The sequence below is a fragment of the Artemia sp. Qi Xiang Cuo genome, chromosome 3 (genome assembly GCF_049724085.1).
Source record: "Artemia sp. Qi Xiang Cuo chromosome 3, ASM4972408v1, whole genome shotgun sequence".
Lineage (NCBI taxonomy): Eukaryota > Metazoa > Arthropoda > Branchiopoda > Anostraca > Artemiidae > Artemia > Artemia sp. Qi Xiang Cuo.
Window position 1 is genome coordinate 42,124,676 of NC_142796.1, and position 18,270 is coordinate 42,142,945.

The 18,270-nt window shown below is 34.7% G+C and overlaps 1 protein-coding gene across 1 annotated transcript in view; it reads left to right on the plus strand.

Moving 5' to 3' along the window:
• The first annotated feature begins 313 nt into the window (after positions 1–313).
• The window catches only part of LOC148954110 (large ribosomal subunit protein bL19m-like), a 52,644-nt gene continuing 34,687 nt past the window's right edge, over positions 314–18,270 (plus strand). The window contains exon 1 of the mRNA XM_089086155.1: positions 314–359. Within this exon, the coding sequence (XP_088942281.1) occupies positions 320–359 (40 nt within the window). The 5' untranslated portion in view covers positions 314–319. The remainder of the gene's footprint in view (positions 360–18,270) is intronic.

The window sequence follows — 18,270 nt, forward strand, 5'->3', positions numbered from 1 at the left end:
ATGAGCCAGCCTTGCGTGTCATTAACGTCACAAACGCAGGTTTGCTCACAAAAGTAGACAAAATGTCCAGGGTAAACTGTAACTACTACATAGACAGTTTTACATATGAGAATGAATCGAAAACAAAAATTATTTTTTTTGTCTTAAAATAAGTACTAACACATATGTTTCCGTGCACTCATTGTACGTATGTCATATAAGGTCACAAAAAATCAGTTTGAATCAATGAGGACCAACAGTTTGGTATTTGGTAGAGATGACGGAAACGGCAAAATTTTATAGATGGCATTTTTTTCATAGATTTTTTCAAATTTCAAGCATGATGGTTCAACGATATTTGCTGAGACTCTCTTATATTGGTACAAGATTCAGGAATGAGTTGAATTTAAACCTATCTTATTATCTTTTTGGGTTGAATTTTAGGTTTTAGTTTAGCTGTATTCTCCCTCAGATGGAATCACGATAAGATTTTGAAAACTAGGCTAGCCTAGGCTTTTGTTTTTTTTTTAGAAACACTTTCCCCTGAATAGTCAAATTCAAAGCCCAAATTTTAAACCTATGAATTTTTCAAATGTGAATTTTCTTCAAATTAATTGAATGACAAACAAGAAATGTTGAGGATTATATGTGGATTATATAATTTAGATGGTAACTAGGCCTATTTAAATAGGCCATAGGGTAAGACACCCAGTAGTCGGCCACCTGCCTATTCTCGGACAGAATCTTTGATAGGAATGAATCCTCAGCCTATTCACGGACAAAAGTCTCCAATTCCCGGTCACCTGCGATGCATTAATCATTTTAAAAACTTTTTGACATTTAAACTACTCTAATTGCTGTATTATACCACCTAGAAACTTAATTTTTTTACAGTTAAAATCCTGCTTCTTTTCTGAACAAGTAGGTTACTAATTCAAATAGTTTCAATTGTACATTGCTTCCTATTTTTAAATTTACTAAGAAGTGTCAAATCTTCCTATTGACGGACATATAGGAATCGCTCATGTATATAGTTATTACGCAATATTGCTTTGTTCCATTCATTGATTTCCTGTTATCGCTTTTGTCGGGTTTTCGACCGCTTGTTGCTAGGCCTATAGGCAGAACCTGCTAATTCATGTTTTGGCAAATTCATGATTCATGATGGCAAACAAAACATTAAATTGTAAAAGGTTTATTAATATAAGAAATTTTTTATGTTAATTTGATTTTCAGAGAAGATAATAATTCAGATTGGAATTATTGAGAAAAGTTATTATCCGTGTTATTCAATGTTGGAAGGTGCGGATGAAGGATTTTTTTTTTTGGGGGGGGGGGCCAAATATTTTGAGTCTATAAAAAAATAAAGGGGTGAAACGTAGGTTGATATGATAAATTTGCATCAGGAGTAATTTTAATTAACGTAAAATTGAGTTAATTAAGTAAATTATGCTCTTTAATGCTCTTTCTTATGCTTTTTTATGCTTTTTATGCCTTTTTTTTATGCTGATTACAAATATAATAATCATTTCCATCGTAAATGAATTTCAGCCCCCCCCCCTATATATGCCAATTCATGGTATACATTTCTACATAGGGGGGGGGGCAAATTTTGTCTCTGATGTAAATAGGAGGTAAGTTTAAACGTAAGTTTAAGATAAATATTCAGATTGAAATTATTGAGAAAAGTGATTTTCCTTGTTATTAAATGAGGACAGGTGCGGATCAAGGATTTTGTTTTTTTTGGGGGTGGGGGGGGGGAAGAATAGGTGGATCCAATGAAAAATTTAAGGGGGCGCAAAATAGGTTGATCTGATAAACTTGCGTCAGGAGTAATTTTAATTAACGCAAACTTGAGTAAATTAATTAAATTACACTAATTTAGGCTACACTAGGGGGCGTGCGCCCCTTCGCCCCCTCCCCGCTGGATCTGCCACTGAATGAGGGGAACTGGTATTCCCCTGTACAATGTTTTCAACTATGCAAGATTCCAATGGTACACTTTTCATATTGATCTGACACTATTTTTGATGTGTTTTATGCTTTTTTTAGAAATCACCATAAACTTTTTTTTGGAATAAACTTTTACTTTTAAAACGAACCAAAATAATAGTTACCATTCCTGAATCAATGTCCCATGGCAACTTTTTCTTAATAGTAATTTTTTAAAATTTTATCCTTTGAAACAAGACGGGAGTTCTTAATTGCTTTTGACAGCTGTTTTTGTTTGAGAAGTCGCATATTGATTCCTTTTTTTCTTTATTTTTGCCGTGTGTCAAAAATGGAAGGTTGTATCAAAAAGAAATCAAGTTTGGTTCATGCTAATGAAATAAAATAAAATAGGATGAATATGCAATAATTTGTAAACAAATTTGGGCTATATATTTTGGCTCAACGGAATTGTTGTTGTCATTTTAATGACAAAAAAATATCATTTTAATAGCGGGAAACTTGATTTTAATGACCGAGTAATGGAAAATTTTCTGTGGGAGCAAATTTGTACTAGGGGACTGGTTATTTGTGGGGAAATTTCCATAAGGGATGGAATTTCTGTTTTTTCTGGGGGAGGTGGGTTAAACAAAAAAAACATAATTGGGTACTTACGCATTATGCGGGCACCGCATAATTTACAAGTCTTACAATTATTTTTTTTTTTGGGGGGGGGGGGTCAAACCCCTAACCCCCTCCCCCCTGGGTACTACCTTGGCCAAGGGAACAAATTTGCTATTGTACAAGGAAACCAGTCACGAAACCTGTCAAATACGCTATTTGCAAGAGATCGCTATAGATAAATGACTTCAAAGCCGTGGTTTCTCAATGAGTGTCAATATTTACACTATTGATTTTTGTGGTTTAAGGGGGGGAAAATATCTAGGTTAGGTTTGGTTACGTATTTAATATATGGTATGAGTCCCTCCCCCCCTAATGTGCAAATATATAGCCCAAATTTTTTTCTAAATTATTATAAATTGATCCTATTTTATTTTACATTTGTCCTATATAATTTGGGCGGGGGGCTTTCCCCCTAGATTTGTCACTCCGGTTTGCACAACCCATAAGCTAGCGGATAACAGCTAATGGTGGCGGATCCGGGGAGTGGTGAGGGGGGCGCGTGCCCCCTAGCGAAGTCTAAGCATATCATATTCTTGATGCGCTACTTGAACGTCAAGTAAAGTGTATTCTTAAGAAAATTTATTTAAAAAAACAAAGTTTTTCCGAAGGAAGCAAAGAGCAAAGTTGAAACTTAAAACGAACAAAAATTATTACTTTTACAGCCTATCTAACATATATCAATAAAACTAGTACAAATAAAACAACTAATTGTGTTTCTCTATGCTTTTATTATTATAAAAAACTAGCGCTTTACTGAAAACACAAAAGTCAAGTATAAAAAACAGGATTATTGATTTAAGAATCAAAATTGAGCATGTATCCTAACAACACTAAACGAATCGAAAAGGCATTTCCTAGTCTTACAGCAGTCCCAATACTATCAAGATGGCTTTACTTCAACTTGTTTACAAACTTATTATATGTCCTTTGCAGAACCAAAACGAGAGCCAGTCATTGAACTGAGCCATTGTGCAGAACTAATACTAAATTAAATGTAAAAAAAATAAAGCAAAATCCAAATCTGGATTGTTACTTTATCTTAAAAGGGATTGATCCAAAAAAGGATTGATAATATTTGTATTCTGTAAAACGCGTCCTTAATTGGTTTGCTTTTACTGTACCAAAACTCCTATATTATTTTGCGTTTTCAGTAAAGCGCTAGTTTTGTATAATCCTAAAAGTATACGGAAACATAATTAGTTGGCTTGTTTGTACTAGTTTTATTGATATATGTTAGATAATCTGTGAAGTACTAATTTGTGTTCGTTTTAAGTTTCAACTTCGCTCTTTACTTCCCTTGGAAAAACTTCGTTTTTTTTTAAATTAATCAGGGAAAACAGAATATCCATTTTGAACTCCAATGCCACATCTGAACCCAAACTGATTGTCGCTGCGGGAACACAACCCTTTCAAGAAGTTTACTAATTATCGAACAAACAGTAATTGTGTACGTAGCTCTAGTTCGTAGCCGTGTTTGGTGGCCGAGTTTCGATGAAGATGTTGAAAGGTGTATAGTTATTTCGCGCCTTTCGAAAAGAAAGTAGTGGTATCAACTCACGAAAATGTAGGTCAAAGTCACGAAAACTTTTAATAAAAATACCAAGAAAATACTATTCTCATCGAAAATGCCAAATTAAGAATTTTTCAAAGCCTGCGCGGGGAGAGTGGTGGCGAAAAAGACTAGAAAGTGGAATGAATGCTTGGGGGTAAAATAATTTTGAAATATAGGGGCACAAAACGTTTTTTTTTTATTTTTCTTGATGAAAATCTCAAGAAAAAGCCATTCCTAAATGAAAGTACCAAAAAGGATGTTTTTCCAAACATAGGAGGGTGGCAAAAAAACTTAAAGAAGCAAATACCCCTGCTCCCCAATTGACGGCACTACACATAAAATATACACATATAAATTTTTCTGGTCCTTTTATATCTTCAAAATTCTTATAAAACAAAAATTGCGAAGAAAAAAAGAAAGTTTTGTTTGTCTTCGCGGTTTTTTGTTTTATCATGATTAGCCCGTGTGGTCTCAGAAATTATTTACAAAATTCTTATTTTACATTGTCGTGTACAAGGAAGAAAAGCGATAAGGTTGTTTTATTTGATGTTTTCCAGATTTTTTTTATTTGTGAATATTTCATTTGTGTATTTAACTAGTTCAAAATTTCAATTTGAATTAGTTCATTAAGAAATACAGTGAACAAGCTATGCCAAAAGATGAACAAGATACGTCATTTCAGTACAGACTGATTAGTTGTTATTTCCAGCTTATCTATTTTTGTTCATTGCATGCCTTGAGCTTGATAACAATTAAATAAAAACAAATTATTTTTCAAGATGAAAGTAAAGAGTGACATTAAACATTTAAACGAAAAGAAACTATTGCATATATGAGGGGGGAGGGGTATTCCGTGGGGAGTATTTTCGGCAGAGGAGCATTTTCTGCGGGGTAAATTTTTGTGTGGGTGGGGGGGAGATTTCCCGTTTTTTTCTGTGGGAGGATTTTTTTTTATGGGAGGGGGGGGGGGTAAACAAATAAGTCCTTAGAAGCAGCATGAAAAGTCAATAATTTTTAAAAATTACAAATTCCAATTTTAAATTTTTCAAATTTGTAAAAATTCCCTTTTTAATTTAAGTTTAAATTTATTTGTTTAGTTTAGTTCTTATCTGTTTTAAGTTTTAATAATACCCCGTACTTATAGATTGAATTTGTCTATTTAATTTACTTATCTAGAAACCGCAAACAATATTTGTTTTGTTTTTAAATATTATAATGAATTTCTTAGATTAATGACTTAATAAAAAATTGCTACTGGTATCTACAGTTCACATGTAGTCACTATTTTTCTTTCTTTTTTTTTGAAAACAATTTTGAAGTTTTTGCCGCAATATCAGCAATAAGTGTTTTCAGCTATGGGTTCCAATCCCGGGCTGTGGCTCTGGATCCAAAACATATTTTGTAAAAGGCTTGATTTACTACGCAGATGCAAGCCCTCCTTGAGCCTGAAAACGAAGCTAAAACCAATTTTGGCTCCCAAATTTTCGCAACGAAATTCCATTTTGTTTTTTCCCGAAAAATCCACGAATCTTGAAGACTTCCCCGAAAAATCCCCGAATTTTTAAGACTTGTCCCCGAATTTAAATTTTCGAGAGTGGAAGCCCTGTATAGTATACCTGTATGATGCGTAAACACCAAAATTTGTTTACCTACATTTTTTTTACATTTTCACAAGTCAGACAAACATTTCGTTTTTGGGAGGGGGGGGGTGTTCAAATCCCCCCCCCCTGGGTACAGTCTTGTCCAAGGAAAAAAATTTGCTATTGTACAAGGAAACCAGTAACGAAAAACCTGTCAAATAGGCTATTTGCAAGAGACCGCTATAAGGCCTGTTTTTTCACTCATCAATGTGCTAAGTTCTTACATCTTTTGTCAGAAAACGCTTAAAAGTGAAATCTTTGAACGAAGATCCTACATCTTTGATCGTTTTTGTGCAAACGTCTTTCATCATGCTGCTCTGATCAGCGGTCTGAGAACAATGATGAGTAGATCATCAAAGTTCTCTCATCATTGTTCTATATGGCAAAACAGTGGTGGTCTTCACACTTTTTGCTAACATCAGTGAGCTATAAGATCTTATTTTGGCTCACCGTAAATGAATAATTAAAACGAAAGTTGCATATTAATTTTAATTTTTTTGCTCAATGGCTTTCTCGAAATTTTGTTCTAACGTAACTTACGAATTAACTTGCGTAACGAAGATCTATATTCGTATGTTTTATTACGTATATTAGGGAGTTTGCCCCCTAGTCGATACCTTGCTCTTTACGCTACAATTCGAGTTTTGTTCGAATCACAAACCCCTGAATCACAAAAGCCGGTTAATTAGAATAGATAGCTCTTTTGAAACTACTAAAAAAAGACTAGTGAAAAGGGCGAGGTATTGACTAGGGGGCAAATCCCCTCATATACGTAATAATTTCTGTCTGTTTTAAGTTTTAATGTTGTTCCTTACTTTAAGTTGAAAAAAATATTTTTTTTTATTTAATTTCTGATCGTTTTTTAAATAATGCTGGGAAATCCGGCGCTCCCTTCATAGAAATGTCCCTTCCCCCACGGCCCCCTCCTCCTTGGACGACTCCTCCCCCGTAACCCTTTCCTCCCCCCTCCATCAGAAAAGAATCCCTCCTAAAACGTCTTTATACTTCCTATTAACCAATATTATATGTAAACAATGGGCAAGGTTAATAACTTCCAGCCCTTCCCTTGAGAATTATGGGGGATTAAGTCATCCTCAAATACATATTTATTAGATTTTCTACTATGCTGAACCTCAAAATTTTGATTGAGTTAATTTGGGAAAAAAATTAGCGTGTGAGAAGGCCAAGTTCCCCCCCAATTTTATGGCCCCTTAAAAACGGCATTAGAACTTTTAATTTCCGTTCAAATGAGCCCTCTTACGATATTCTAGGACTACTGGATCGGTACGATCACCCCTGGGGAAATAAAAAAAAAATAAATAAATAAACACATCTGCGATCTTTCTTCTGATTAAATAAAAAAAAAACAAGTTTTTTAAACTGAAAGTAAGGAGCCACATTAAAACTTTAAACAAACAGAAATTATTCCGTATATGAAAGGGGCTGTCCCCTCCTCAACGCCTCGCTCTTTACGCTAAAGTTTTTTATTGTTTTAAAAAATAAAGTTGTGAGACAGAGTAAAACTTTATCGTAAAGAGCGAGGCGTTGAGGAGGGGACAGCCCCTTTAATATACGGAATAATTTCTGTTCGTTTTAAGTTTTAATGTCGCTCCTTGCTTTCAGTCTAAAAAACTTGTTTTTTTTATATAATTTCTGATCGTTTTTTAGTTAATGCAGCTTTTATTTGCATAAAAATTTTACTTTTCTTTTGCTAAATGGATGTCTTTACAAATTAAATTACGTCTCGTACTTCTATATTCGTATATTTTTCTTCTGGCAAAAAATACAAAGTTGCAGATTTGTTCAGATATGAGCTTGAAACCTATGTAATAGGGTCTTCTGATGCGCTGAATCTGGCGGTGAGATTTTCATAAGAATTCTTTCACTTGTAGGGGATGTTCCCCCCTCTTTAAAAAATCGAGTAAATTTTCTCAGGCTCGTAGCCTTTGATGAGTAATACTAAACTTAATAAATTTTATATATTTAGGATCAGCATTATAAACACATTCTTTTGATACATTTATTGACATCAAAATTCCGTTTTTAAAAGTTTCGATTGCCATTGAGCCGTATCGCTTGTTTTTTTTATTGTTTTTTTTATTACGTATATGTTATTACGTATATGAGGGGGTTCTACCCTTAGTCAATACCACGCACATTAAGTTAAAAGTAAAAAAAAAAATTTATTAAAAAAAACCTTAATAACAAATGCCGTTTAATTATACTAGAGCTATTTTTTTAAAGAAAAAAAAAAAAATGTAGCGTAAAGAGCGTGGTATTGACTTGGGGGAGAACCCCCTCACATACGTTATAATTTCTGTTCGTTTTAAGTTCTAATATTCCTTCTTACATTTCAGTTGAAAAAACTTGTTATTTTTATTTAATTTCTGATCGTTTTTTAAATAATGCTTGGAAATCCGGCGCCCCCTTCATAGAAGTGTCTCTTACCCCAAAGAAACAACCTCCACGGAAATATTCTCCAGAGTAACCCCCTCTTCTAGCCCCCCCCCCTCCAGAAAAAATCCTTCCTAAAAATGGTTGTATACTTCCCAATAACCAATAAATAATGCTGGCAAGTCCGGCGCCCCCTTCATGGCAATTTCCCTTCCCCCATGAAAACTTCCATCATGAACAGATCCTCCAACATAACCAACGACCCACCCATACCACCCAAAAACACAAAAAAAAACACCTGAAAAATATGTATAAATACCAAAAAACAAAACTATAAGTTAAAAATTGGTAAATTTAATAACATTTATCCCTCCCTCTGGGAACTTCGGAGGATTAAGTCACCCTAAAAGACATATTTATCATATTTTCGACCATGATGAACAAAATGGCTATCTCAAAATTTTGATCGGGTGACTTTAGGAAAAAAATAAGCGTGGGAGGGGGCCTAGTTGCCCTCCATTTTTTTGGTCACTTAAAAAGGGCACTAGAACTTTTAATTTCAGTTCCAATGAGCCCTCCTACGATATTCTAGGACCACTGGGTCGATACGATCACCCCTGAGGAAAAAAAAACCAAATAAACACGCATCCGTGATCTTTTTTCTGGCAAAAAATGTAAAATTCCACATTTTTGTGGATAGGAGCTTGAAAACTCTACAGTAGGGTTCTCTGATACGCTGAATATGATGGTGTGATTTTCATCAAGGTTCTATAACTTTTAGGGGGTCTTTCCCCCTTTTTTCGAAAATCAGCCAAATTTTCTCAGGCGCTTAACTTTTGATGGGTAACACTAAACTTGATGAAAGTTATATATTTTAAATCAACATTAAAATCTAATTCTTTTGATGTATCTATTTGTATCAAAGACCCGTCTTCTAGAGTTTCGGTTACCATTGAGCCGGGTCGCTCCTTACTTACAGTTCGTTACCACGAACTGTTTGACAAAAAGTACAAAATTCCACATTTTTGCAAATAGGAGCTTGAAACTTCCGCAACAGGTATTTCTGAAAAGCTGAATCCGATGGTGTGATTTTCATTACAGTTCTATGACTTTGGGGGTGTTTTCCCCTTTTTTCGAATATAAGGCAAATTTTCTCAGGCACGTAATTTTTGATGGGTGGGACTAAACTTGATGAAAGTTATATATTTGAATTCAGCGTAAAAATCTGATTCTATTGATGTATCTATGGGTATCAAAATTCTGGTTTTTAGAATTTCGGTTACTATTGAGCAGGGTCGCTCCTTACTTACAGTTCGTTGCCACGAACTGTTTGAAAAAACCTTAAATTTTAACAATTGGTCACTTACCATAACATACAGATTACTGATACAGATGTATCAGTAATCAGTAATCCCCCCCTTATCGCCTATTATAGGCGAACCTCAACTTTTCCCCTTAATTTATTACTATTTTATTCATGATGAAATTAGGCCATAAGAAATGTTTACTGTTGCTATCTGACTAAAATGGCTTGTTTCACCGATGGTTTTAAAATTTGGTCAACTGTCATTTTTCATTCGAGAATGATAGAATTGTTTCACTTGCCCAGAACTCCCGTAATATGAATTTATAATTAAGTCAACGGTTTGAAAGGGAAGGGAAGAGTAAATGATTGTCTGGTTAACAAGCATGCAAAATCGAGTATCAGAACATTTCAAAAATGAAAGTGAAGAGCCAAGTTTGCACCTTTAGAGGATTAAATAAAACAAACAAGTTTTTTTAACTGAAAGTAAGGAACGACGTGAAAACTTAAAACGAACAGAAATTATTCCGTATATGAAGGGGGCTGTCCCCTCCTCAACGCCTCGCTCTTTACGCTAAAGTTTTTTTATTGTTTAAAAAAATAGAGTTGTGAGAAAGTCAAACTTTAGCGTAAAGAGCGAGGCGTTGAGGAGGGGACAGCCCCTTCATATACGGAATAATTTCTGTTCGTTTTAAGTTTTAACGTCGTTCCTTACTTTCAGTTAAAAAACTTGTTTTTTTATTTAATTTTTGAACGTTTTTGAATTAATGCAGGTTTTGATTTTGGCTCACCGTACATGAATAATTAAAACAAAATTTGCATATTATATTTGGTTAAATGGCTTTCTCGAAACTTGTTTAATTTTATTTACGAACGTTTTTATTAGTAATAAATATACGTAACTTAGAATTAACTTACGTAACGAACTTCTATATTCATAAATTTTTAACACGTATATTAGGGGGTTCGCCCCCTAGTCAATACCCTGCTCTTTAAACTATAGTTCAAATTTTTTTTCCAGTTCTTTAAAAATGACTTCTTAATCACAATCAGTTGACCAGTTGAAAAACTTGTTTTTTTTTTTATTTAATTCCTGATCTTTTTCTTTAATAATTCTGGGAAATCCGGCGCCCCCTTCATAGCAATGTCCATTCCCCCATGAAACCTTCCTGCGTGGAAAGATCCTTCTCTATCGCCCCCGACACGCGCCTTCCCCCACCTACCAGAAAAAATCTCCTCTGAAAAAGTCTGTATACTTCCCAATAACCAATACTATATGTTAACATTGAGTAAAGTTCATAACTTTCAGCCCTCCCCCTGGGGACTTTGGATGATTAAGTAATCCTAAAAGAAATAGTTATAATATTTTCGACTAGGCTAAACATACGGACTCTCAAATTTTCAATTATATCACTGGGAAAAAAATGAGCGTTGGAGGGAACCTAGTTGCACTCCATTTTTTTTGGTCACTGAAAAAGGACGCTAGAGCTTTCAATTCTAATTACATTGAGGCCTCCTACGATATTCTAGGATCACTGGGTCGATACGATCACCCCTGGAAAAAAAAACAAAAAAAAAAACAAACAAACAAACAAACACATACACACGCATCCGTGATCTTTCTTATGGCAAAAAATGGAAAATTCCATATTTTTGTAGATAGGAGCTTGAAACCTCTACATTAGGGTTCTCTGATACGCTAAATATGATGGTGTGATTTTCATTAAGGTTCTATAGTTTTTAAGGGGCCTATCCACCTTTTTACGAAAATCAGCCAAATTTTCTCAGGCGCGTAACTTTTGATGGTTAAGATTAATCTTGATGAAACTTATATATTTGAAATCAGAATTAAAATCTGTTTGTTTTGATGTATCTATTGGTATCAAAATCCCGTTTTTTAGAGGTTCGGTTACCATTGAGCCGGGTCGCTCCTTACTTACAGTTCGTTACCACGAACTGTTTGAAAAGTGGAAGCGATAATGAGAACAAGTCCAAAATGAAAATAAGTAAGTATATGTAAGTATGACGGCACTAGACCCTTAGGGCCCATCCAGCGGTCCTGATCTCTGTTTTGTAATACAACATAACAATAACGATAAATTATTTTTGGTACTTGTTAAATATTATCTTGTTACATGGGCACCCATAAAGGGCGGGGGGGGGGTCAAGGGGGTGGTTGCCCACCCCTGGCTGAATGACGGTGTCATATATGCCCTCGGGGGATACCTTAAAACCCTTGCCTTTTGTGTTTTCAGTAAAGCGCTTGTTTTTTATAATACTAAAAGCCTAGAGAAACCTAATTAGTTGGTTTATTTGTGCTAGTTTTATTGATATATGTTAGATAGGCTGTGAAGTAATAATTTTTGTTCATTTTAAGTTTCAACTTTGCTCTTTGATTCCTTTGGGAAAACTTTGTTTTTTAAAATAAATTTTATTTAGAATAAACTTTACTTGACTTTCAAGTAGAGCATCAAGAATCTTATATGCTCAGACTTCGCTAGGGGTTACGTGCCCCCCTCACCACTGCCCGGATCCGCCACCATTAGCTGTTATCCGTTAGCGTATGGGTTTTGCAAAACGGAGAGACACATCTCGGGGGACAGCCCCCCGCCCAAATTAGATAGGACGAAGGTAAAAAAAAATAGGATGAATTTATAATAATTTAGAAAAAAATTTGGGCTATATATTTGCACATTAGGGGGGGGGGGGGAATCATACCATATATTAAATACGTAACCAAACCTCACCTAGGTACCATTTCCCCCTTTAAACCACAAAAATCAATCGTGTAAATGTTGACACTCATTGAGAAACCACGGCTTTGCAGTCATTTATCTATAGCGATCTCTTGCAAATAGCGTATTTGACAGGTTTCGTGACTGGTTTCCTTGTACAATAGCAAATTTGTTCCCTTGGCCAAGGTAGTACCCAGGGGGGAGGGGGTTAGGGGTTTGACCCCCCCCCCAAAAAAAAAAAAATAATGGTCAGACTTGTAAAATATGCGGGGCCCGCATAATGCGTACGTACCCAATTATGTTTTTTTTTTGTTTAACCCACCTCCCCCCAAGCCATTCCGACAGTCCCTCCCGTCTGGCAGGGTCCACCCACCGACCCGGCCCCCGCGGCCCAATTTTTTACCGCCTAACATTTTCCAGTCCTCGGTTATTAAAATCAATGTCCCCGCTATTAAAATGATATTTTTTGTCATTAAAATGACAACAACAATTCCGTTGAGCCGAAATATATAGCCCAAATTTGTTTACAAATTATTGCATATTCATCCTATTTTATTTTATTTCATTAGCATGAACCAAACTTGATTTCTTTTTGATACAACCTTCCATTTTTGACACACGGCAAAAATAAAGAAAAAAAGGAATCAATATGCGACTTCTCAAACAAAAACAGCTGTCAAAAGCAATTAAGAAATCCCGCCTCGTTTCAAAGGATAAAATTTTGAAAAAAATTACTATTAAGAAAAAGTTGCCATTGAACATTGATTCAGGAATGGTAACTATTATTTTGGTTCGTTTAAAAAGTAAAATTTTATTCCAAAAAGAAGTTTATGGTGATTTCTAAAAACAGCCTAAAACACATCAAAAATAGTATCAGATAAATATGAAAAGTGTACCATTGGAATCTTGCATAGTTGAAAACATTGTACAGGGGAAAACCAGGTCTCCTCATTCAGCGACAGATCCAGTAGGGAGGAGGTGAAGGGGTGCACGCACCCCTAGTGTAGCCGAAAGTAGTGTAATTTACTTAATTTACTCAAGTTTGCGTTAATTAAACTTACTCCTGAATCAATTTTGTCGGGCCAACCTATTTTTACCGGCATTAATTTGTTTTTTAATCCCCCTATTCCCCCCCCCCCAAAAAAAAACAAAATCCTTGATCCGCACCTGTCCTGATTGAATAACAAGGAAAAAAACTTGTATCAATAATTTACTTGTGTAAATATGAAGTTTCGAAGTAAAAACCAAAGAATGATAAATTTTCGCGTAGCTATCCCGGGTGTTACGTTTTAGGTAGTGGTATCATTGATGTTTTAATAATTTTAAACGTATGATAAAGAAAGGGTGATGATACTTTATTTGAAGTTTCAAGACAGAATATAATTTTGTCAAATTAGGCGCATATAAAAGCTTTATTTAAGAGAGAGGGTTTAAAAATTAATTTCCGGGGAAGATGTCACAGTAGAGTATGCATTATGGAAGTTTTAAGCTGAATTTTTGTGCTTTCAGGAGGGATTCTTTTCTGATGGGGGGGGGGCGGAAAGGGTTACGGGGGAGGATTCGTCCATGGACGATGTGTCCTTGGGGGAAGGGACATTTCTATTAAGGGAGCGCCGGATTATTTAAAAAACGATCAGAAATTAAATAAAAAAATAGTTTTTTAAACTGAAAGTAGGGAGCAACATTAAAACTTAAAACAAACAGAAATTATTATGTATATGAGGGGGGGCGCCCCCTAGTCAAGACCTCACCCTTTTCACTAGTCTTTTTTTAGTAGTTTCAAAAGAGCTATATATTCTTATCAACCGTATTTTGTGATTCATGGGTTTTTGATTCGAACAAAACCCGAATTTTAGTTTAATGAGCAAGATATTGTCTAGGATGTAAACTACCCAATTTACGTAATGAAGAAAAATAAATATAGAATGTCGTTACACAATTTAATTCGTAAGTTACGTCAGAGCAAAATTTTGAGAAAGCTATTTATCCAAAAAAGTAAAATTATATGCAAATTTTGTTTTAATTATTCATGTACGGTGAGTCAAAATCTAAGCTGCATTAATTCAAAAACGTTCAGAAATTAAATAAAAAAAATTTAACTGAAAGTAAGGACCAACATTAAAACTTAAAACGAACAGAAATTATTCTGTATATGAAAGGGACTGTCTCCTCCTCAATGCCTCGCTCTTTACGCTAAATTTTTAATCTGTTACACAACTTAATTTTTAAAACAATAAACACTTAGGTTAAATACCTAACCTAACCTAGGGCCCGCCCCCCCCCTTAAAAACCAAACAACACTCGTTTAAATATTGTAACTCCAAGAGAAACCACAGCTTTGCAATGTTTTATCTATAGCGGTCTCTTGCAAATAGCCTATTTGACAGGTTTTTCGTTACTGGTTTGCTTGTACAATAGCAAATTTTTTTCCTTGGACAAGGCTGTACCCAGGGGGGGGGGAGTGGAACACCCCCCCCCTCCCAAAAACAAAATGGTTGTCTGCCTTGAAAAAATATAACAAAAATGTAGGTAAACAAGTTTTTGTGTTTTTGGCTCAAACAGATATAATATACAGGGCTTTCACTCTCGAAAATTTAACTTCGGTGACAAGTCTTCACAATTCGGAGAGTTTTCGGGGACAAGTCTTCAAGATTCGGGGATTTTTCGTGGAAAAACAAAATAGAATTTCGTTGCGAAAATTTGGGAGCCAAAATTGGTGTTAGCTTCGTTTTCAGGCTCAAGTAGGGCTTGTATCTGCGTAGTAAATCAAGCCCTTTACAAAATAGGTTTTAGATCCAGAGCCACAGCCCGGGATTTGAACCCATAGCTGAAAACACTTATTGCTGATATTGCGGCAAAAACTTCAAAATTGTTTTCAAAAAAAGAGTTTTAGTTTTTTTTGTTTAACCCATCTCCCCCCAGAAAAAAAACAGAAATTCCATCCTTTTTGGAAGTTTCCCCACAAATAACTGGCCCCCTAGTACACATGTGCTCCCGCAGAAAATTTTCCATTACTGGGTTATTAAAATCAAGTTCCCCGCTATTAAAATGATATCTTTTGTCATTAAAATGACAACAACAAGTCCGTTGAGCCGAAATATATAGCCCAAATTTGTTAACAAATTATTGCATATTCATTTTATTTCATTTCATTAGCATGAACCAAACTTGATTTCTTTAGCAGTGCCCACATAATGCACCAGTACCAATGTTTCTACAAGTTGACAAGACTATGCCCCTCCATAGAATCCTCAAAATCTTTAATAGGCTAATACTTTCAAAGATGGTCATTTGTTGCGGTACAAAATTCGGAAAGTGGGTTATGCAAATCATTTGAAACCAGAAAGGATTTCTTAATTGCTTTTGACAGCTGTTTTCGTTTGAGAAGTCACATATCGATTCCTTTTTTTCTTTATTTTTGCCGTTTAGAAAAATTGATGTGAGACTTGTCAGGTATTGAAGTGACATGTTTGACCAATATTGATGGGGCATGTTCACTTAATTTTGATTGAATTCCGATAATAAAAATGAATTTAAGCTAAATTAAGACATCGGGACGAAGGATTATGGAGTATTCTTTACTATACGGGGCTATATTTCAGTCACTTATATGAAAGATTGAAAGCAAATAAATAATCAAAGGCGCCTTTTCACGTTATAAAGTTAAATATTTGTATTGAAGAATGCCAGAGCAAAAAAAAAAAACCCATCAAAAAAAGAATATTTTGGGTTTAGCTTCTGACGCGGAGGGGGATTAACGAATTTTTTATTTTTTAACAAAAATAAAAGTTGTGAGAAAGTCAAACTTTAGCGTAAAGAACGAGGCGTTGAGGAGGGGACAGACACTTTCATATACGGAATAATTTCTGTTTAAGTTTTAACGTTGTTCCTTACTTTCAGTTAAAAAACTTGTTTTTTTATTTAATTTTTGAATGTTTTTGAATTGATGCAGGTTTTGATCTTGGGTCACCATACATGAATAATTAAAACAAAATTTGCATATCAATTTTACTTTTATTTGGTTAAATGGCTTTCTCAAAACTTATTTAATTTTATTTACAAACGTTTTTATTAGTAATAAAGATACATAACTTACGAATTAACTTACTTAACGAACTTCTACATTCATATATTTTTATTATGTAGGCCTATATTAGGGGGCTCGCCTACTAGTCAATACCTCGCTCTTTAAGCTTAAGTTTGAATTTTGTTCCAATTCTTTAAAAATGATCCCATAATCACGAAGACCCTTATGTAGAGCAAATAGCTCTTTTAAAAGTACTAAAGACTATTTGGCTTAAAGAGTGAGGTACTGACTAGGGGATGAACCCCCTCCCCCCTCTGGATCCACTACTGTCATGGTTGCAGAGGTAGGTGTAACCTAGTAAAGAACAAACAACAGCCCATAGTAACCAAAAGTTAAAAACATTTTGAAAAAAAATTACTATTAAGAAAAAGTTGCCATGGAACATTGATTCAGGAATGATAACTATTATTTTGGTTCGTTTTAAAAGTAAAAGTTTATTCCAAAAAAAAGTTTATGGTGATTTCTAAAAAAGCCTAAAACACATCAAAAATAGTGTCAGATCAATATGAAAAGTGCACCATTGGAATCTTGCATAGTTGAAAACATTGTACAGGGGAATACCAGTTCCCCTCATTCAGTGGCAGATCCAGCGGAGAGGGGGCGAAGGGGCGCACGCCCCCCTAGTGTAGCCTTAAGTAGTGTAATTTACTCAAGTGTGCGATAATTAAACTAACTCCTTATGCAAGTTTATGGTAAAAGCATATTTTGCGCCCACATACTTTTTTTTTTGTATCCACCTATTCTCCCCCCCCCAAAAAAAAAACAAACTCCCTGATCCGCACCTGTCTCCATTTAATAACAAAGAAAATCACTTTTCTCAATAATTTCAATCTGAATATTTATCTTAAACTTACGTTTAAACTTCCCTCCGATTTACATCAGAAACAAAATTTGCCCCCCCCCTTATGTAGAAATGTATACCCTGAATTGGTATATATAGGGGGGGGGGCTGAAATTCATTTCCGATAGAAATGATTATTATATTTGTAATCAGCATAAAAAAAGGCATCGAAAGGTGTATTCACTTTATTCCTAACTTAATAATATGATTTGGTATATATTTACCCATTTTTGTTGGAAATGAATTTTAGCCCCCACCCCTATATATACCAATTCAGGGTATATATTTGCACATTAGGGGGGGGGGGGAGTTGAAACTTACCTCTCATTTACACAGAAATAAAATTACCCCCACCCCCCTAATGTGCAAATATATACCCTGAATTGGTATATATAGGGGTGGGGGCTAAAATTCATTTCCAATAAAAATAATTGCTATATTCTTAAAGAGCATAAAAAAGAGCATTAAAGAGCGTAATTTACTTAATTAACTCAAGTTTGCGTGAATTAAACTTACGCCTAATCAAAATGTATCAGAACAACCTCTTTTGCACCCATTAATTTTTTTTTTTATCTTGTCCTCTTTCGTCCCCCCCCCCCAAAAAAAAAAATCCCTGATCAGCACATGTTCACATTTCATAACACGGATAAAACCTTTTATCAATAAGTCAAATCTGAATTATTATCTTCTCTAAAAATCAAATTAGTGATACAAATTTGTAATAAACCTTTAAAAATTAATTTGTCATTTGCTAAATGTTGATTTACAAACTGCAGCTCTTTCGAAAGTAGCTTGGCCCAGATTACAGTATATAGAAAACAAGACTGGGAAAACCAGTTTTTTTGCTGGTGTCCGTGAATAGGGAGACTGCTGGTCGGGACTAGGCAATATTGCGTCATAACTATTTACAATGAGCCATTTGTATGTCCGACTTTAGGCGGAATTGTCACTTGTTAGTATTTCAAAAATAGGCAGTGCTGTACTAGGCTTAACTATTTGAATTAGTAACCTACTTGTTCACAAAAGATACAGAATTTTAACTGTAAAAAAATTAAGTTTCTAGGAGGTATAATACAGTAATTAGAGTAGTTTAAATGTCAAAAAGTTTTCAAAGTGATTAAAGTGT